At 43.0% G+C, this 20,444-nt stretch overlaps 2 protein-coding genes across 15 annotated transcripts in view; one reads left to right on the top strand and one right to left on the bottom strand.

Annotated features, from left to right (window-relative positions):
• CCDC150 (coiled-coil domain containing 150) overlaps positions 1–15,424 on the top strand; it is a 48,467-nt gene extending 33,043 nt beyond the window's left edge. For 4 of the 14 annotated variants that reach the window (XM_078380134.1, XM_078380121.1, XM_078380132.1 and 1 more), the window contains 5 exons: positions 770–838; positions 923–1,084; positions 2,654–2,740; positions 4,006–4,122; positions 12,085–15,424. In XM_078380134.1, coding sequence (XP_078236260.1) covers positions 770–838; positions 923–1,084; positions 2,654–2,740; positions 4,006–4,122; positions 12,085–12,195 — 546 coding nt within the window. In that variant the 3' untranslated portion in view covers positions 12,196–15,424. The other 10 variants (XR_013538438.1, XR_013538440.1, XR_013538437.1 and 7 more) reach the window with 10 other exon arrangements.
• The window catches only part of GTF3C3 (general transcription factor IIIC subunit 3), a 34,472-nt gene continuing 20,841 nt past the window's right edge, over positions 6,814–20,444 (bottom strand). The window contains exons 12-19 of the mRNA XM_072979506.2: positions 17,677–17,879; positions 16,430–16,531; positions 15,441–15,576; positions 13,716–13,953; positions 12,806–12,996; positions 11,686–11,810; positions 8,900–9,052; positions 6,814–8,343 (exon numbers count right to left, since the gene is read on the bottom strand). Coding sequence (XP_072835607.2) covers positions 8,221–8,343; positions 8,900–9,052; positions 11,686–11,810; positions 12,806–12,996; positions 13,716–13,953; positions 15,441–15,576; positions 16,430–16,531; positions 17,677–17,879 — 1,271 coding nt within the window. The 3' untranslated portion in view covers positions 6,814–8,220. The remainder of the gene's footprint in view (positions 8,344–8,899; positions 9,053–11,685; positions 11,811–12,805; positions 12,997–13,715; positions 13,954–15,440; positions 15,577–16,429; positions 16,532–17,676; positions 17,880–20,444) is intronic.

The raw sequence follows: 20,444 nt of genomic DNA, 5'->3' as shown, positions 1-20,444 counted from the left end.
GTTGCTAAGGACCTGGTTGCTAAGGACCTGGCCTTTAGCAGCAATCTTTTCTGCCCCTTTCACGCTTGCAGAATTAAGAGCTGGGTAGCCAAGGTAGCTTCCAACAGAGCAGTGGTTCCCAAACTTGGGTCATCCAGGTGTTTTTGGACTGCAGCTCTCAGATGCCTTTACCACTGGCTATGCTTCAAGGAAGGAGCCATAGAAATCAGGATTAACTTTTCTCTTACCCCAAGAGACCGTTGTTTCCCAGTTCCTTCCTAGAGTGTCATTGGTGTGGAATTGTTCTGGTAGGGGGAGAAACCAGGGCTGGGCTGTGGCAAGAACAGCTAGCCTTTGAATTCCAAGCCTTCCAAGCCACAACACAAACCCAAGGAGAAGCATTCTGTTGCCAGGTGAGCTTTTTGACAATCCTCAGTCTGTAGGGCCAGCCTTTTGTATAAGCCCTTTCACTTGTCTGTGCTCTTGTGCCAGCTTTTTACAGCTGAGGGATAAATGATGAGAAAAACACAGGAAAAGGAGGGCGTAACGGTGCTTTGTCATTTGGGCTTTTTGCTGTAGGCTTTTTGACCTACCTTGTGTGGATCAATTGGGTGACATTTCAGGCATGAGTCTGCCTACATCCCTTTAGTACATCCTTCAAGTCAGGATCCAGCTTTGCGGGATTTAAATCAGCTCAAGAGGCGGCGGCAGGTCTTAACATGCCCATCTGACTGAGGAGAAGAGCCTTTTCTCTGGATGCTTTCATAGCAGTGTTATGAACTACTTTCAGGAGATTGAGTCAGAACTGAAGCAAATGGAAGAGCTGAAGCAGCAATATCAGAAGAAAAACTATGAGCAGGTAGTATCCCTTTCCATATTTAGTGTTAAGACTAGATTGAAATATATGTTGGCGGCTATTGGATCTGATTCTTCTCATACCTAGTCCCTTAGTATCAAAGAATTTATGACTGAATTAACGGACCTGCAACGTGAGATGCAGCAGCTGGCCAAAAACCAGCAAGCCATGGCAGCTGAGAACAGAAACCTGCAGAGCCAGCTGGAACTTGAGCAGAAACGACGGCAGCAGCTGGAGGAAGAGTGCCAGGTAAGGGAAACTTAGATTCCTGGAGGGAAGGTTTATGCGGGTTTGCCTTTCAAAGACATTCAGGAACTTCATGGGGTTACTTATGGGGAACCCACCCACAGCGCTGTTTTGACAGCTCCACGACCTGCCAGTCTCTTTCCAGGCACAATTCAAAATGCACGTTAAAGCAAAGTGGGCTGTTTTAAATACCACCCCATAGCGCCTAAAGCACTCTCTGGTAGTTTTACCATTTTAATTATGCAAGCTACGCATTGCCCCCTCTCCCCCACAAGCTGAGTACCCAAGTGACCAACCTCAGAAGGATGTTAGGTTGAATCGCCCACAGGCCGGCTACCTGAAACTGGGATTGAACTCAGGTTGTGAGCAGAGGCTTGACTTGCAGTACTGCAGTTTAACCACTATGCCATGGGGCTCAGTTACAATGTCAGCAGTTTTACTAATGCCCATAGACTAGTCAAACAATATATTATGTACATTAGTAGTGAAAGCATTTTCCATAATCCACAGCAATGTTAATTTTTTAAACGTTTATTATGTGTTGTAAGAATACATTATAGCTATATATTGGGAGGTGATAAGTCCTCCAACACTAGCCAAGTCAACCTCAAGCAAGCTACCCGAAGCTAGGATTAAACGCAGGTTGTGAGCAGGGTCTTCACTGCAGTACTGCAGTTTAACCCCTGCACCAGAGGGTCATTAGTTAGGAGCCCAGGTTGTGTGAAAGATTGTCTTCTTGGGCCTTGAGATTTTTACAAGAAGCCCTTTCTTCCACTAATTTCAGAGGTATTTTCGGGGGAGGAAGGCAAGAAAGAGTTTTCTTGGTAGCTTCTGAAACTCCCTTTCAGGGTAGGCTTGGCAACCGTCCGTCCTGTTGTACATCCATGCTTAGATAAATTTTCTTTTAAATTGGATGAGTCTTTGACAGTGTCACGATTCCCATGTGGCCCCTGCTTGTTTCACCAAACTAGGAGCTCATGCTACGTGCCCCTCAGCCGCCACCAGTTGATTTCATCAACAATACCTATTATTAATAATAGATGTCCAGACCATATATCATTTTAAAAGAAGCCAATAGAAATTGTTTATTGATACTGGTGTTGACAGAACAAGCAATGTTGTTAACTCTTAAACAAACATTCTTCTTTATCCACTCTCAACCACCATTCTCCCACCTAAACTCCAAAACTCTCTCAACTTTCTAACTCTCTCTATCTCAAAAACCCCATCTCCGACTATCTCCTCTCATCCTCCTCCTGCAGAGTCTCTTATACCTTGTGACTCCGCCCCTCCATCACTCCCATTGGTTTATGCAAATAGCATGTGAATATTCATAACCTGGGTAAATGCCACAGACAGTAAAGCTGCAGAAGGGCTGCTTAGCTGACCAAGTGTTTTTTTTTTCCTTCAGGGATCAGTTGGCCTTTTTCTTTGTCCTTTTGCTTGATAAACCACAAGAAGCCCTGAAAGAGATCTGTAGAAGTCAACTCTATTTACCAAGTTGGGCACTGTAGAAACAAAATGAAAACAAGAAATAAAATTACCCTGACCTGTACTTTTTGATTTAATTAGGCTCTGGAAGTCACAGTGAGACATTTGAGGAAATGTAAGGAGACGACTGAGCAGAAGCTGAAAGAAGCCAGTATAGAATCCGAACAGGTAGGTCACAGAGGCAGAGGAGAAAAGAGCTGGGCTTGTAGTATTTGGCTGAGTGGTGTTGGGCTCCTTGGGTTAGTAACACTATGAAACCCGGGGAGATGCTGAAACCTGGGGCAACCATTCTTATTCACTGTCTTATCCCTTGACAAACATTAGAGATGATACGGCGTCTTTGGAGCTGACTTGCAATTTGGTAAAATCACTGACATTGTGTCAGTATAATGTGGCGAGTATTTCACTTGAAGGGCCAACAGTGGTGGCACATGGTAGAAGATGGTAGCTCAGCATGATAGCTGTGAACTTTTCATTGTAGGAATACAGATGGAATTTGTATTTTAGTGTAATTAAGATGTGGCATCTTAATCCCCTATACCTTGTGCCTCACAGTGCAATGCTGCATCTAATTCTAGTTCTCTTCTTGGCTGCTCTGTATACTACTGCAGGGTTTCTTAGGAGTTACTCGTATAATCTTGACAATACAAAGTGTGATTTACTCAGCTGAGTACCTTTTGAACAGATAGCCACAATACTACACAATGCAGTTTTTTACAAAGTGAAATCTCTCGTACACACCTCTGCTCAATCATGTTGATTTCATAAATGACTACAACTGTTTTGGTGATGAAGTGGAAAATAAATAATAGTGGGACACAGAGCTGAGACGAGCGGAAAGACTGTTGACACAAGAGGTCCTAGCATGCAATTGTGTTGTTGAGGAATGCAATACAAACTGGAATGTGCATCCAACAAAGGCAGTACCTTCAGATTAGGGAAGAGTCGACAGGGAGGGTGTAGTATCTTTTTGTTGTTTAGTTAAGTCGTGTCCGACTCTTCATGACCCCATCGACCAAAGCACGCCAGGCCCCCCTGCCTTCCATTGCCTCCCGGAGTTGGGCCAAATTCATGTTGGTCACTTTGATGACACTGTCCAACCATCTCGTCCTCTGTCGTCCCCTTCTCCTCCTGCCTTCACACTTTCCTGCAGAACCATATGCACAGAACCACTGTGTAGCCAACAGTGACAGAAAGACCTACTCCCTTGTGTCTGCTCTGGCTGAGAACATGGGACGGTACCTCTCTCTTCTTGCCTTCTGGTTTCTCCTCTCTGAGTCCCAGAAGTCTCCCTGGGGGAATTCTAGGTGATGGCTGGGACTCAAAAGTCCTAAAATTCTAAAAAAAACACACCCCAAAACCCTCCCTAGCTTTTCATTCCACTTGTAGTCAGCAACACTGCATTGATTCTGATCTCTCCTTCCCTACACCAGATAAGTGCTAACCTGGAAGAAGCTCACCGCTGGTTCAAGTCGAAGTTCGACAACCTGCAGCGTGAGCTGGCAAGGAACAGGCAGCAGAAGAGTTCTGTCGAGCGCGAGGAAGAGGAGGTTAGTCGGGCCAGATCTTCATTAAAGAAAAGAGTTGTCACGATATGGAACCGCACGGGGCCTCCTCCCTCGTGTGTGCGGTGGCTGAGAACATGGGAAGGCACTGTATATTGTGAGCACCCGTGGGTTTCTGGTGTAACTTGCTGTACGGTTGCAGGCAGCCTTACGTTTGCACCACAGAAGACCTTAAGGGTTTGAGAACTTTGAGGGACTGGCTGGAGAATTCACAAGAGATGGGCTCACAGTCTTTTTATTGCCGGTTTGACTATAAGAGCTCTCTCGGAAGAAGCATCCTGGAAAGTGTATGGCTTCTCTGGCATGGAGGTGCAGCTACAGTCCGCTGTTCAGATGTCTTCCAAGGGCGTAGTCCTTCCATGACAAAAGAGCCCTGGCATCCTAGTAGGAAGAATAATTTTAATTCCCCTTATCTTTATCAGTTTATTCCTCAAAAACCTTTTGCCTTCACTTCTCCGTGTTTTGCTTTCTTTGGTAAGAAGGCTGAGGTGAGAGGACAGTCCCGTTCTATCCTTACTTCTGGTAAGCAGTTACAGTTACCTGCTGTTTTCTCTGTCTTGTGTCTGCAATATGAGGATTATAAGGCTGCACATATTAGTAGCAAGCCAGAGCAAGGGAAACTCTAGAGACTGTTGAATTACAACCAGTCCCCTCGCCTTATTGCAAAAAAAAAAAAAAAAAAAAAAAAGAGAGAGAGAGAGAGAGAGAGAGAGAGAGAGAGAAAATGTTTGTGTATCACTAAGTACAAAATTGCTGGAAACGGCTTCCTCTTGCAAAGAAAACCAATATTACAGATTAGGGGCAGAGGGTTTGAGAGAAATATTTCTTGGATTGTGCAAAATTTCTTCAATTTTTGGGACCCAAAGGAACAAGAAAATCGGGTGGAGGCCCCTGGGTTTCAGTCTAAGAAGTGCAAGTGAAGTTCTCCTTGTGGACAAACCCCCACCCTTACAATTCCTTCTGAAGACCAGAGATGGTCCTGGAGGATAGTGTGGGACATGCTAGGACCCATGCTGTTCTGTGAGCTGAAATGTTTACCCCTCATGTCATCTCGATCCAACCTACAGGTCTTCCAACTTCCTAGTATCAAACCGACTCCAGAAAACATGGCACAATTGTTTAGATTTCCCCTTTCTTCGTAAAACTGTTCTATGACTTTTCTCACTATCAGAGCAGAGGAACATTTGAACCTCCATGTGTTCATTGAACTACAATCATCACCTACCACTTGGGTGTTCTAGCGGGGGCTGACAGGAAGAAGAGTCCAACAATATCTGCAGAGCTCTGGGGGTCTCCAGTCCAGCTCGGGACGACATGTGCAAAGCTTTAATTACCCAAAGTTGTGGATCACAGGCTATTGGCAGATAACTACTTAGAATTGACCAGATTGCTTTATGTTGTTATTTTCTGCTGTATTTGGCCTGAGAAATCCCAGCTCTAATTAAACATCCTGCCTTCACAGGAAAGGCCGGTCAGACTCCCTAGCCAGGCGTGTTTGAAGCGCTGGGAAACAAAGAATCAGCTGAAGTTCATCTCCAGGAAATACCTAAATGAGCTCAACGAGTGATGGATTCCTGCTGCAGGAGGATCCAGGCTACAAGAGGTGACTCTGTACCTGTGAACACCACTTCTCAAACCAAGGGCTGCTCTGTGCTGCCAAGTGGTACTCAGAGGAGCCTAAAGCTGGGCCTTCTCAAAATGTGAGCATCTGCACAGGTACTGAAGCTACCTACCAGCACAGATCTTCCCTGTACTAATCAGATTTCTGCTATATTAATGAAGAAAAATCCTTCTCAAAAAATAGAAAAAAAGTAATATATATGCAAACTGGCCGCCCGCTTGGAAACCACTACTGTGGTACCGAGTGTGTGGTTCAACTACTAGCTCTTTAAAAGTTTCAAGTTCTCTTTTATTGAAAAATAATCTAATATATGTTTTAGCACCAAATACCTCCTCCACAGTGAGCCTCTTGAACGGGACAACCTGGTGAGGCCAGACTTCTGTCCATCATTCCCTTCTTGCACCTATTGTGCTTTCCATGACTACCACCGGATGGGCCCAGTGTATCAAGGCTTTGCTGGTTTTACAAATAGAAGCCCTGAAACTTTGAAACACGTTTCTCTTCTAGAACAGTAATTTCCAACCTTGAGTAACCCAGGCGGTTTTGGACTACAATTCCCAGAAGCCTTCACCACCAGCGGTGCTGCCCGGGATTTCTGGGAATTGCAGTCCAAGCAAACTTAAGGTTACCTGCGGTCGGAAACCAAGGGGTTAGAAGATACTAAGGACGTGGCAAGCTCCAGTCCTAATTCTCCCTCTTTGTGCTCTGGTTCACTTTGCACAGACCATCAACAGAGTCAGCACGGACCGGAATTCCTTTCCTGAAAGGATGGCTCTGAGTCTGTTTATGATGATAAACAGTGGCAAGAGAAAATACAGCACTAGCTGAAAAGCTTCCCCTCTATTCAATGATGAAATCATGAATTAGTCCCCTTTGAAATGATCTCCTCCCACTTCTGTCTCCTCCCTCATTACTTAATTTGTGAAGTTGTTATTTATGTGAGTGCCTTAATGTGAGTGTTCCTTATCAGATGAGAAAGCAAACAAACTGCTATCAAAGTAATTTATATCATTGATGACATTCTTATTTATATATGAAAAACAGTAAGTGAATAGTTCATTTTAAAATCATTTATTTAAACTGGTACAGCAGCCGACAGAGGAACAAAGCCAGAAAACATTTGCTTGGGCCTTCAAAAGCTCTAGTGGGTTTGCTCCAGAATTACTAAAAGCACTGGTCTGAACTGCTGCATTTCAACACAAATCCTAGCAGAGAATGTTCTGTACTTGTGACCTCTTTCCTCTATTCTGGATTTTTATAGGATACTATTTAACTGTGATGTATACTTAACTAAAATTTTAACCAGGACTATACTTTCTGTTTTACAAATCTGCTTCTTTAGCAATAATGAATGGATTCAGATGTAGTCTTGCATGTTTTTGTGTATAAAGTAGTACAAACATTACAACAAACCTGTAAATGTAATTGCAGCAACTCTCCACACCTGATAGAACAGCTTGTTTCTTGCAACCGATCTTAAGCAAATAATTTCTTTTATACTGCATGAGCTAAGAACATGAGGAAGGGGCTTATGCCATGTCTGATAAAGGCTGTGTAAATGTCAATTTTATGTAAATTTTGGGGTATGAAATCCTACAGAAATGGCAAACCTAAGTAAGTCCAGGAATAGCCCTACATGTCCCTTCTGTGTGATCTCCTAGAAAGCTGGAAGGTATTCTGGCAAGTATAACGTGGCAAGCACTATGGTAGAGTACTTCCTAGCTTGTCTACCTCCCTTTGATTTGTCGTTCTCAAAAAAGTGAGAAAATGGGGAGAGCTGGCAGATAACCACCCTGTGAGTAGATGTAAGAAATGAACGATCCAGCAGCCACTAACCCACAAGTGCTTTCTTTCCGTTTGCAAAATAAACAGGCAGAGACATGCAGGGTCTGGGGGAACCCAAGAATCACAGTTTCAACGGAGGAACCACCAACCATAGGAGGAGCTACATGTGTTTGACATCCCTGAAAATAATCATCCGCTCTAACACCACCAAATATGTAAAAAGCTGAGTTTGGTCCTAGACGCCAGAATCCTGCAAACGTACCAGCTATGGTTTTTACAATATTCTGAGTAAATTTCAAAATCGTGGTGTGCTTAAATGCTTTGAATGTTCCTGGCTTCCATGAAGCGGTGTGGTTTATTCAGCTGATTTTTTCCCCTAGGGTTAGAAATGCTGCATATAGGTCAGGGCTGCCCGGCCAGGAATGTTCTTGGCAAAGTCTGCCTGGTCTAATTGGAGTGCTTCCCATTCAACCAATGAAAAGCGAAACCTGAGCACTTGTGATGATTTATAAGTGATGTGGTTCCAGACATCAGAGGGCTCTCCTTTGGCGCTTTCTCCTCGAGTGTCCCAGTTCGTGTCAACAGGATGTCCTCCTCCCCCTTGAAAACAACCAAAACAACACATCCCATGAGGCACTCGTGCTTGCCCCCACTGGTCTTTGATCCCGGCACTCTCGTCACACAATGACGTGTGTATACAACAGTTTCCGAGCCATTCTGATATTTCCACTGCTCTGATAGATGAGTGACAAGTTGAAGCCAATATCTCTCCGCAGATCTGTCTGGTCAGTTTCTATTCCCTGATTTGGGGAAAGAAAAACAATGCATCTGTCACACAAAGTAAAACACAGCATAGAAACTATTAAGGCTGCAGTTTTATCCCTGACATTCTGGCTAGGTTTTGACTTATTTTGTCAGGCAACTTTGCTTTAAAACACCGCCATTTTTCCTGCTGGGGTTTCAGAGGCTATTTCCTCTAGAATTAAATTCTGCCATCGTCATTATTGGTACTGCATTTTTTTAAAAGGTCAAAAAATTATATTCCTGCCCAAGTTTATTCTGTTTCACTGACAGAAACTATTAAATAACGGGTCAGCAGGCCTCACGATGGCTAGAAAATGCTATATGTAAACTGGGCTCAGTGATAATTTTCCTAAAGCTCAGTGCTGGAGTTGGGTTTGGCAAATGCCATGCCATGGAGAGGACAAAACTAGATCTGAAGATACAGGACTTGTGTCCAAAGGCTAGCTCTCAACACGCGGGTGGGGAGACTATGTTAAAACATTGCAAGTGTGGCTCAGAAGGTCTGTGGTTTAAATGGAATACTGTCTGCCGGGTGACATTTCCATACTCTACCTCTACAACCAGTGGAGGAAACTCCAGTGCTTTTTGATAGTAGTGAATGGCCAGATGTACCAATCCCAGTTGGTGAAGGCCGCGGCCTAAGTTGTAGAAAGATTCTTGACAAGAACCACGGAGGTTCAGGTACCTCTGAAGGAACGAGAAGCCCTGGGTACAAAGGAGAGGAGGGATGCGATAATATGAAAAAAAAAATCAGCCATTGCAACTGAAAGGACACTATTAAACGCAGAACCATTGTTATCCCCATTAAATTCACCGAAATCTCTTCCATCATCTTTAATAAGGAGCAGGAGAATGAAAGGCTGAACTAAAGATGGCAATTCCCAGTTCAGCAATTGGGTTGCCGGCCAATGATTTTAAGCTAAAAGTTTCAAGACAAGATAGTTGGAAACAGTTTCCAAAAGTAACATTTCCACCTAAATAGGGTCACAGCGCTCACCTAATAGAACCTAGGCTGTATATAATAGTCCACCATTAGGGAAACTGTCAAAATCAGGGCACAGTCATACAGTGATGTCAAGTGGGTGGGAGGCGAAGACAATCGGGAAAACAACATTGTCAATCTGGCCATTAAGTCTGCTTTATCCTTAGTCATCTTCTTGAAAGACCTAATAAGTGCAGTTTTAAAGACAGACATCATCTCTCTGCCCTCACCATATCTGTCTCCACTGGCAGTTATTTTTTTTTGAAAATGAAGTAAAAGAACATGGACAGAAAGTAATCTCCTGTTTCTTCCACCATATGGGAATATGATTAAGCGCAGAAGACTCCCTGAACAGCATCAAAATGCTGGGCTAATAGGACTTTAGGTCATCCCCTCCTTCCTTTTCGCCTTCCATTTCCTCTAAATCCTATCATACAACTGTAAGAAAAGGAGCTTAATAGGGCCTAATTATCTTCATCCCCACTGTCGAGGAGCTGCAAATAATACTTATTCTGCTAGAAGAATAAGAGGTTATCCAGAGTGAAATTCATCTCAGTAATTTCAGGAAGGTTGTTACCTCCAAATGTAAAGACTAATGGAAGAAAACAGGAGTGGACTAATCATGACCCATCATGAAGGGGGGGGGGAGACATGATAATGTGCATAACTAGCAGAGAAGCACTTGCTTTTACCGATAAGATCTGTCCTCTTTGAGGACAGAGTTAAGGCTCTGTGGGACAATTTTGGCTCAACATAAACATATCGTATTTTATTTTATTGGTTTTATACATTGTTCTATTTGATGTAGACCTGCAGGCTGCATGTGGCCCAGGATGGCTATGAATGCAGCCCAACACAAAGTCGTAAACTTACTTAAAACATTATGAGATTTTTTTTTGGTAATTTAACTGCGCGATGCTCAAGTGTGAACTTTGTAGATGACAATGTTGTGTCGCCATGTCACATAAAATAAACATGTATGCTTTTGCCATTTGTACACATGTACGGCTTCAGTTTTATGGCAGTGTGCGGCTTCCAGTGTGTTTTTTCCTCAAGCGCAGTCAAATTGACAGCATCAGACAACATCGTGCAAATCATCATCAAGACTGTGAATTCCATAAGGGCCAAGGGATCGAATCATCTCCAATTCCAGGAATTCCTGAAAAGTTTTGATGCTAATTATGGTGACATAATTTACTTTTCGGAAGTAAGATAGTTAAGTCAAGGCCAGATGTTGAAATGATTCTATGATTTGTGTCATGTTATCAAGTCATTTATGGTATCAAAAACAAAAGTTGTGCCAGAACTTGATGATGAAAACTGACTTACAGATTTAGCATTTTTAGTGGATTTATCCCCTCATTTAAATGAGTTAAGCATCCATCTTCAAGGTGAAAACCAACATATCAATACAGTGTTTCAAACCATAACCACAGAAGGGCTTTGTGTTGTGTAAAGCAGGGCACAGGCTGTTTTCAGTCACCCTGACTGGCCCAGAAAGTTTGTGTTCATATCACTTCAGAATCATGTGGACATTAAAAAAGGGTTTGACTAGCTATAATCAGATTTTGTGGGTGCTTTGGGTGTGTGTGTTTTTTTTTTAATCTGCCAGTAAAATTGACACCTGCTAGCGTGGACACACTTCTACTGATTTTTTTTCTTGCCATATCCAAGAAGTGTGCATACCAAGCCAAAACTAATCTACTCAGAAATAAATTCCACAGAATCCATTGGAAATAATTTCCCAGTAGGTATGAACAGAACTGCAGCTTTATCACTGCAGCATTTAAAGTAAGCAGATTAAAGTTTCCCCATGTAAAAGGAAAAAGACAGCTGATTGGACATTGATAAAAAGAATAAAAGCTCTTACAGACATAAGAAAACGAAGATGCCCCAGTCAGTATATTAGCACCTTCAACACAATTGCTGAAGTAACAACAAATTGACAAAAAGCTCAAGTTAATTTGATAAAACGCAGAAGAAAATATATTCTGGTTGCTCTCGTCTTTCATAGAAAAAAGGCAAACGGGAGGAAGCAAATAAAAAATAATTAAATGTCACAAGTTATTTGCCTATTATGTCATCTAATGCATTATGCAGCCTCATGCACCCATCCACACATTTTCCACAGCAAGTCAATTAGCCAACACACACAATAGCCACCCTAGGGCATCTTTTTTTAAAAACAATCTCAATTAAAGCAATAACAATCTCTAATGTCTTCCAGTTAGGCAACATAATACTTTATCGGCTCTCAGCAAGGAATACCACAGGGACAGCCACCTACAAGTTTTGCAGATTAAAAACTCCAGATCCTGAACAGTAGCTGTATGGGACTGGATTCCTGACAACTCACCTGTACTATGAGAGCATGTCGTTTTAGCACGTACTTCTGAGAGGCCATGTGGATGAAAGTCAAGCCTATACAAAGACTATAGAGGGGTTCCTCTGGGTTACTCCGAAAAGCTTGCACGTACTGCCCTAGGAGGAAGCAAACAAAGGCTTTGGAATTTTATTTACCAAAGCATTTCTCTTGCTAAGATACCTTTCAAACAGATTGACAACAGGAGACAGCAAACATATACACATGTAACAATTTCTTATAGCATTCTCCCTAATTCCTTGCATACTTGCAGAGTTTTGACTTACTGAAAATAAACATAAACACCCTCCTATACATTTTTAAGCATGCATTGCCGGGCTGCAGCTTTCTAATTTCTAAAATTTTCTTTCTATATCCTCTTTTCTTCCCTAGCCTGGTACCTGCCAGATGTTATTGAGGACAACCCCAATCAACCCCAGCAGCACAACCATTAACCATGACAACCACTGGCCACAGAGCTGTAATCTTAACCCATTTGGATAATACCATCTTGGAAAAGTGGCTGAGGGTTCTGTCACCTACAAGAACCCATGCCTACAAACGAGGAGTTGTACTTACCAGCCTTGCTTCATCCTGTTTCAATTCACTCTTCTTTCGCTCATGTAGCAAGGCCAACCACACCATCTTTTGTCTAACAACTTGAAGAGTTGTTGCAACAGGTTACAAGGCTTTGTGGGATTTTATGGGATGCCAGCCTAACAGGGAATCAGTTTGTAAAACTTCAAGCCTTGGTAGGGATGAAAATAGCACCTCTCAGTGGGCAAGAGCTTCAGAGGTACAGCCACAGACCTTAGTCCTCTTGAACAGTTCTAGGGTCCTGCAGGTAGGCATAGAGCCAGGTTTGGATGTCCAGACTAAGGTCCAAGACCCCACAAAATTGGGGGAGCATCTAAGACATGGGCATCTAAGGAGAGGTTTTGCAGGACTATTACATGCAGAGTCTAAAACTGCTTAACTGCACCAGGATTTACTTTAGAGTTATTATCAATCTATTTGCACTATGAGCAACATGCAGGAACATTCAGGAAACTCAACATAAATACATTTTCAGAGGCCCTGCTACTGATGTTTAGGGAATCATAGTAAGGCTTACCGAGAGCATGTTTGAAACTTCCAGACACAAAAGCATTGTGGCCATTCAAGACACAGAGTGCATGATTGTCAGGGTTCTTCAGCATTAATCGAAGGCAGAAGCGATGGTGCCGAACATCTTGTGAATGCATGGTGATTTGATTGAAGATATTCCAAAGCTGAGGCTTACTGACATGCTCCATTACCATAATCCTATGGAAGAAGCAGGTACCCATCAGACTGCGTGCCATGAATGAAAACACCGTTCTGTGTTCACTGGTTCAGACACATGCCAAACAATCAGTGTGATAAAGGAAGTCGACACGTGCTCCTTCCTTTCACCATCCTCTCAATGTAACCTGTGATGCATGGGCTGTATCTGCATCTCTGTCCCCACCACACCTGCAGCCTTGCATGGTATCAATTTAGGCACCCTACTCAATATGAACTGAGTATTCTCTTCAGTGCACATTAACCTGCTGCTTGGATATTATCTGCCACCTGGGTGAAGCAAGCAGGACAATAGCATGAATTACTGGGGAATGTCTGGCGAGCACTTTGAACAACCTCAAGGTACTTCATAGATCTTTAACCACGCAATCCATAAAATCGTCAGAGAAGGCAACTTTAATATGGGAAACTTTTGTAGCAATAACATCACCAAGCATGTTCCTTCTGCCTGGACATAAAGGAAGTTTTACCACTCACTAATTATTACTACTATGAGCATAAATGTCTACATTTACACTAACCCTCTCAATATGCTGCCTACCTCTGTCCCCACAGGAGGAGGAGTGGGGACGATGCACAATAGAAACTTAAGAAGGTCCAACTACAGGGCAGGATATGTTTCAAACTACAGAAGGTCGTTACTGAGGGTACTGATGTGAGTTTCCTCCTTCAACCTAAGACAGACTTTCTGGGCAACTGACCTGATGTAATTGTACGCTTTCCTAAAGTTCCTGTCCAGAATTGCAGCGGAAAGGCCAAAGTACTCCAGCTCTTTGCGCTTCTGCCTGTCGTCGTAGAAAGAATAGTATTCCAGAGAGGAGTCCACGAGAAGCTCTGCCTCTTTATACCGTGACAGGTCACACAAAGCGTAGATGGCCTTCAGCAGGAGGTTCCACCAGTCATCCTTGGTCAGCACACTTGTGAGCACCACAAATATGGCTAGAAGGGAGCCAAAAGTCAAGGATTTACTTCTCTTTGTTTAGAACTCTTACATCCCAACTTATTAATATAATAACTTTCAAAACAAAGCATAAAAATAAAACCAAAGCACTACAAAAAGTGCCAATAAAATGATTTGGAAACACACGTATGTAAGTGTATAGAAGAAAGCAACCTGTAAAACCAAGAAGCATGCTTTTTAAAAAAAATCAGCTGTGTGTGTATGCACAGGACTGTGTGTATGTATTTGTGTCTGTGTGGCACATGCATGCACACTACCTTTCAATCTTACTGAATAAAAGTGAAACCCCCAAGTCTAGCAAAATTCAACAAGTATCAGTTTCAGTAACTTAGCTGATGTAACTGAGAGAGCACTTTTTAGAAAGGTCACCATAAATACAGAAGGTTCTCTTTGTCAAAACCTTTCACAGCAGGAATACACACTTAACAAAGATCTAATATTCAACAGGTGTCATCCGAAGGGCTACATGCTTTTGTAGAACTTCCAAACTCTGCAGAATCATCATGGTGCAGAGCAGAAATAGAATTAGGATAACGTAACAGAATGTAAGTTGACAACAATGACCCTCCACATGCTCTTGGACTCTTAACTCTATCATTCCTGGGCAGCACAGCCAATGCTGAGGGATCATGGGATCCATGTTCTGAAAACCATGGACTGCCACAGTTGTCAACCCCTCCGCATTGGAGGTTGGATCCTGTACTGACACCAGGAGTGGGCAGGAATAGAATTGGGATTACAGATGGGCAAAAATCACCAGTTTGGCCGTTCATGCCAGTTTATCCTTCAGACAAACAGGTGTACAACGCTTCCCAGCCCTCCTCTGATGGATGCCCACCCAGAGGCAGTGCCCAGAGGAGGCAAGGCAGGGAAGCCAGGGCGCTGTCTCTGAGTGGGCGTCCATCAGAGAAGGCAGGGCTGTGAAGCGCCGAAAACCCGTTCATCTGAAGGACGAACCAGCATGAACCGGCAGTTCGTGCCCATCTCTAAGTGGGATAAATTAGCAAATTTGTGGGTGATCTGCAGTAAATCACCAAAGGTTTTCTGTGTCCCAATTGTTCAATAGTAACTGCAGCAACATGACTCAAATAAGTCTGTTGAAATGTGTGTGTGTGGGGGAAAGCTGGGCTAACCTTGGGTAGACATTTCTGTAAAGGGAAGTGAGTTCAAGTGAGTTATAGTAGTGAAAAGATACTCCTAAGCTCAGAATAAGCTCAGGGGCCCCTCGGTCTTGAACGTTAAACTTATTATGGCTTTGCATCTGGCCTCTGGTTGGTGGATGATGGGATTCAAAATCAGAAGAACAAAAGTAGAGCCAATATGTCTTTGTGTCAGGACACCCTGGCATCAAAGAGAAAGTAGAGAGAAGTAGATTTGTTCATATGGAGGTGATTTTTGGGTGAGACAAGCCACTTTTTCACCCTGGAGAAATAAATAAGTTGCACACAAGCACACTCTCCATTACCTTTGGCATCACAATTTGTCGTTTCTTGGTCATCGTTATCAGAGATTTTATCCCGTGACACTTTGATAAGATAAAGGTGCCTTTCCCCAGATTTGGAACTAGATATTAAGCACACTTGAGCTCTGTTCATGGCAACCTGGAAGATAAGATACAGAAGCACTGAGCCTATAGATTCTGAGCACATTTGAAACTGGGAACATCTCCCTGCTGACACTGCGTCTGCTACTAGAGACAGCCATGTACCTCCTCAGCTTTGCAACAGAATTCCAAAATCAGGGAAAGGTAAGAGTGACATAGGTTTTTAAAAATCTGCTAGCTCAAAAAAAGCTGTATATAATCAAGAGAACTGGACTGATCAGAAGAGCAAGATGGTCAACACTAAGACCCATCACACCTCCAACAAGCTGGTCTCACAAGATCAAAGTGTTCTGACTTTCTTGCTAGCCAGGATGAGAACACAAGTCTCTGGATCCCCCCTGCAGAAGTATATTATTTTTGGGAATGATCCCTGTTGGGATATAAAGAATTTTGGCATGCTTTGGTTTTGAATTTGCAATTTGGGAACCTATTAGCTTCACACAAGACTTGGTTCCTGTGAAGATGAAAACTGTTGGTGTGGATTTATTTATTTATTTATTAGATTAATATACCGCCCATCTAGAACATGACTACTCTGGGCAGTTTACATCTAACATAAAAATAAACTAAGGATCAATATGCCTGGATTTTAGACATGGCAGGAAAGGGTTTATAAGGATGGTCATGCTGAGTGTCTGCATTTCAGAATCTGCCACCACACTGACGGCTCCCAAAAGTCAAAGGACTGACAGTTCAATGCAGCCAAGGTGACATCATCAAAAAGACACACATTCTGTCTTAACGTTTACCCATTTCCCACATGTCATTTTGCCAGCATGTACTAGATATGCACATTTATGGGCCTTAAACTAGGTACAGATGTAACAGAGGAAGTGGAAGAATTATCTTACCTTTAGGAGCATGGCTAACATGGTGAGCAAAGAATCTACATAACCATACATGTTGCCTTGAGAGTATAACAACGTGGAGCGATGAAGAAGCAGTTTTAATTCCTGTACGTTGAAACAGAAAGTTAAGTCATATAACGTTGCTGCTTAGATTTAACTCTGATTGTCAAACATTAACAGTCTGATGGTGATAGAATTTTAGAAGCAAGCCTAAAGGAGGTGGGAAAGAAAAGAAACTTGAGTCTATTTAATCCTATTGTCATAAAAAACTCAGAAATACTATAGCCTCTTCCAAATAGCTTTAAAGCCTATACAGAAAGAGCAATATTAATGGCAAAGCGTGGACTATCCATTAACTATTAGAGTCAAGAGTGTTTGTACTATTAAGCCAGACCTGCAGAGAATTCTGGCCTAATTTTCAGGCCAGATGCTCTTACACAGGGCCCAACTGCCCTCCTTGTCTTCTACCATTTTAGGAATGGCTAAAATAACCAGAAATAAATAAAATAATAAATAAAATAATCCATTCTGAAGGAAATCAACCCTGAGTGCTCACTGAAAGGACAGATCCTGAAGCTGAGGCTCCAATACTTTGGCCATCTCATGAGAAGAGAAGAGCCCCTGGAAAAGACCCTGATGTTGGGAAAGCGTTAAGGCAGGAGGAGAAGGGGACGACAGAGGATGAGATGGTTGGACAGTGTCATCGAAGCTACCAACGTGAATTTGACCCAACTCTGGGAGGCAGTGGAAGACAGGAGGGCCTCGCGTGCTCTGGTCCATGGGGTCACAAAGAGTCAGACACGACTAAACGACTAAACAACACCAACAACAATAACCAGAAACTAATGAGAGAGCACATAATGTGTCATATTATGTCCAAAGCAGGTCTCCTGGTATGGTGCTCTCTTAACAAAATAGAAAAGGATGTGGGAAGAGCGTGAAAGTGGAGTGTTCCCCTCATTTTTGGCCTTTGCTCTTTGTGCTAGAGCAGCATGCAGCCCCAAGCAGACAACATACAAGGGAATGTAGCCTTCAATGGGGAATTTTTTTTAAATCTCTGGTCCTCTCCTAGGCCTGTTCCTCAAACAAGAATTCCACCCAGCATCTTAGCCCTTCCAATTGATAATTCCCCTAAGGGCTCCCTCACATTTCCAGTAGCACCAACCCCCCCCCCAAAAAAAACCCCAATTATCTCCAAACTTCACTCTGATTTCACGCCAGAGTTTGCGCTTCAAAGGGGTTGAGCTTACTTGCTGAGCTGCATTGGCATCCTGTGCCAGCGTATCTGGGTCATACATGGGTTCAAGGGCTTCCAGAGCTTTCTCAGGCCGGCCCAGCTGTTGCTGAAGGGTCGAGAGGGAGATCCGTGCGTCCAGGTGCAAAGGGGCAAGGTCAACAACTCTAGCGTAGCTCTCAGCCGCACGCTCAATGTAGCCTAAGGCTTTCAAGCACTCTAAGGGGGAAAAGGCGAAAGCAGTATGGTCCTCTCCTTCTAAAAAGGTAATTTTGGGCACAATAGCATCCCACACCTCTCCAAATACAGACAACTCATGTACTCCACCCAAGCAGTAGCTAATGGCACCCTCTTTCTTGTGAGGTGTGAATTCTGGGAAAATGTCCTGAGCGTAATATCCATTCACCAGGAGCCACTTTAAAGACACTTCCTCAATGCCTGCCAGTGAGACTGGTTAGGCTGGTGTCTATGCAAGACAGAGCCAACTATAACCTTTGAATTGCAGAGCTGGAAGGGACCCTATGGATCATCGAGTCTAGCCCCTCTCAAGGAGGCCCAGTGGGGAACTGAACTCCCAACCTCTGGCTCCAGAGACCTAATCCACTGAGCTATCCAGCAGTTCAAACCAATTTCGAACTGGTTTGTCCCTTGTCTCTTTAATATAGCTCTTTTGGAGGGCTCTTCACTTTGCTTTAACCAATGCCATAAATTGCTTGCATCTCAGAGTAGGTCTCTCTAAGTCACTGGTTCACAGTCTTAGGTAACCCAGATGTTCTTGGACTGCAACTCCCAGAAACCCTGGCCAGCACAGTTGGTGGTGAAGGCTTCTGGGAATTGAAGTCCATGAACACCTGGCTTACTCAAGGTTGGGAACCACTGCTCTAAGCCATCTGTACGCTTGATACAGCCACTGGATCGTTGCTTCTTACCTCTTAAACTTTCTGGAATGCTAGTTTGGGAGACTGTAGCCCTAAAAAAAGGCGCTTAAACATTGCTTAAGTAATTACTTCCTAAGCTGAGCCATTTCAGACTCAATCAGCACCACCTTCCAGTGGTAAAATCCCCATGAATGGATAAGGCAATTTGGCCACAGCAGTGACCAGGTTCCTCACCTCCTGCTCAGACTGTTGTAACATACTTTACATGACACCGTCCTCGAAAAGCATTAGAAAATGACAATCGGAGCAAAAACGTGGCAGCCAGAATTCTGATTGGTAGGCATCCTCCAGATGGCATCGCACCTGGCTTGGCTTGTTTCAGAGCCCAGTTCAAGATCCCGTTTTTTATCCCTAAAGGCTCAGGTATCTTCCACCCATATGGACCTGACTAGAGCTTATGCTCACCTGATGCCCTATTCCTTGTCCCACTTCCTGGAAAGGTGAGGTTGGCAGAGGGCAAAGCCTGGCGAGGAAGCCATTCGTGCAGAGCAGCCTGCCTGTGGCCTTCCCTTCCCAGGAGACGAGGTAGGTGGTCACACTCTTGGCCTTTACACAGCTAATAAAAACTGCACAGCTCCCCTGAACGTTTCCAGGGTGGCTTTCTTCATTTTCGAAGGGCTCCCTATTTTACTATAATGCTAAACATTTAATTGGTTTTGTTTTAGCTTTTCACAAAGTTGTTGCATTTTACTGTGCTGATAGTTCTGTTGTTAACTGGCTCAAGCACTCACTGAATGAAGACGTGATTCAGAAAAATATGAAATAAATGATAGATTCATGTTTATATAGCATTTCTCTAAAGCACCAAGGAAGCTCTCCAAAAGCTTTTGGGACTTCTGTTACAGTTGAAGGTGAGGTGGGAGCACTTAAGTTAGGATACACTTCACGCTCTCCAATGAATGTGTGGCTGAGATGAAATTTGAATCTGGACCTCTAGGCTTGTTCCTAATCACTGCACACATCTTTGCACAAGAATACATTTTGATTAATATTACTGTAATTGTAGTAAGTAGGTTACACCTTGAGCAGTAACACTAGAACAGCACAGTCAACCAATCTAGGACTGCATTTATAGACAACTGGGCTTTATAAAGCTTTTAAAGATTTTGTATTGTTTTAATATTTGTTTTTTTTTAATTTTTAATGCATGTTTAATTGCTTTTTAATGTGATATCTATATATTTTTAAATGTGTTGTTTGAGCTGATGTGAGCCACCTCGGGTCCCCTTATGGAGAGAAAGGCACCATATAAATAATTTAAATAAATCAATGAAAATAAAATATATGGACATCTCAGGAGTAAGCCCTATGTGATTTTCATGTTTTTGGTTTCATTTCCATTTTTTTAAAGGACACAACTTGCTGAGAAACACTCCAAAGAAATATTTCTTAACTGTGACCATTATATGCAGCCGTTAAAAGCCAGAGTTGCCAATATAAAAGCCAGAGTTGTTCACATAAAACACTTCCGAGCACCGCTTTATACGTCAGTGCTGCGTCTGATGCTGGGATACCCTCAATGAAGGCAATGAGGGCTCAGCACAACAATATGCACCCTTTTGGGCCTAGCAAAGCTGCTGTTTTAATATGAGAATGGCTGGGAGGTGGCATGAAGCTCCTGGACCCTCCCATTTCAGGCAATATGCAATTATTCCTCAGAAGCACTCAAAGTTCTATCTTAACATGTGATTTGGAAACAACAGGAAATGCTGTTAAGTACATTGGCCTGGGCCCAGACATAGACACCCACCCACACCCAGCAATTGTAAACAGTGGTGGTTCAGCCTGATCTTCTCCAACGGAACTATTCAAACGAGAAAGAAGTCTAGACCTAAACCACAGGTTT

Source organism: Pogona vitticeps, chromosome 1, assembly GCF_051106095.1.
Source record: "Pogona vitticeps strain Pit_001003342236 chromosome 1, PviZW2.1, whole genome shotgun sequence".
NCBI lineage: Eukaryota > Metazoa > Chordata > Lepidosauria > Squamata > Agamidae > Pogona > Pogona vitticeps.
This window is presented reverse-complemented; position numbering and strand designations above follow the sequence as displayed.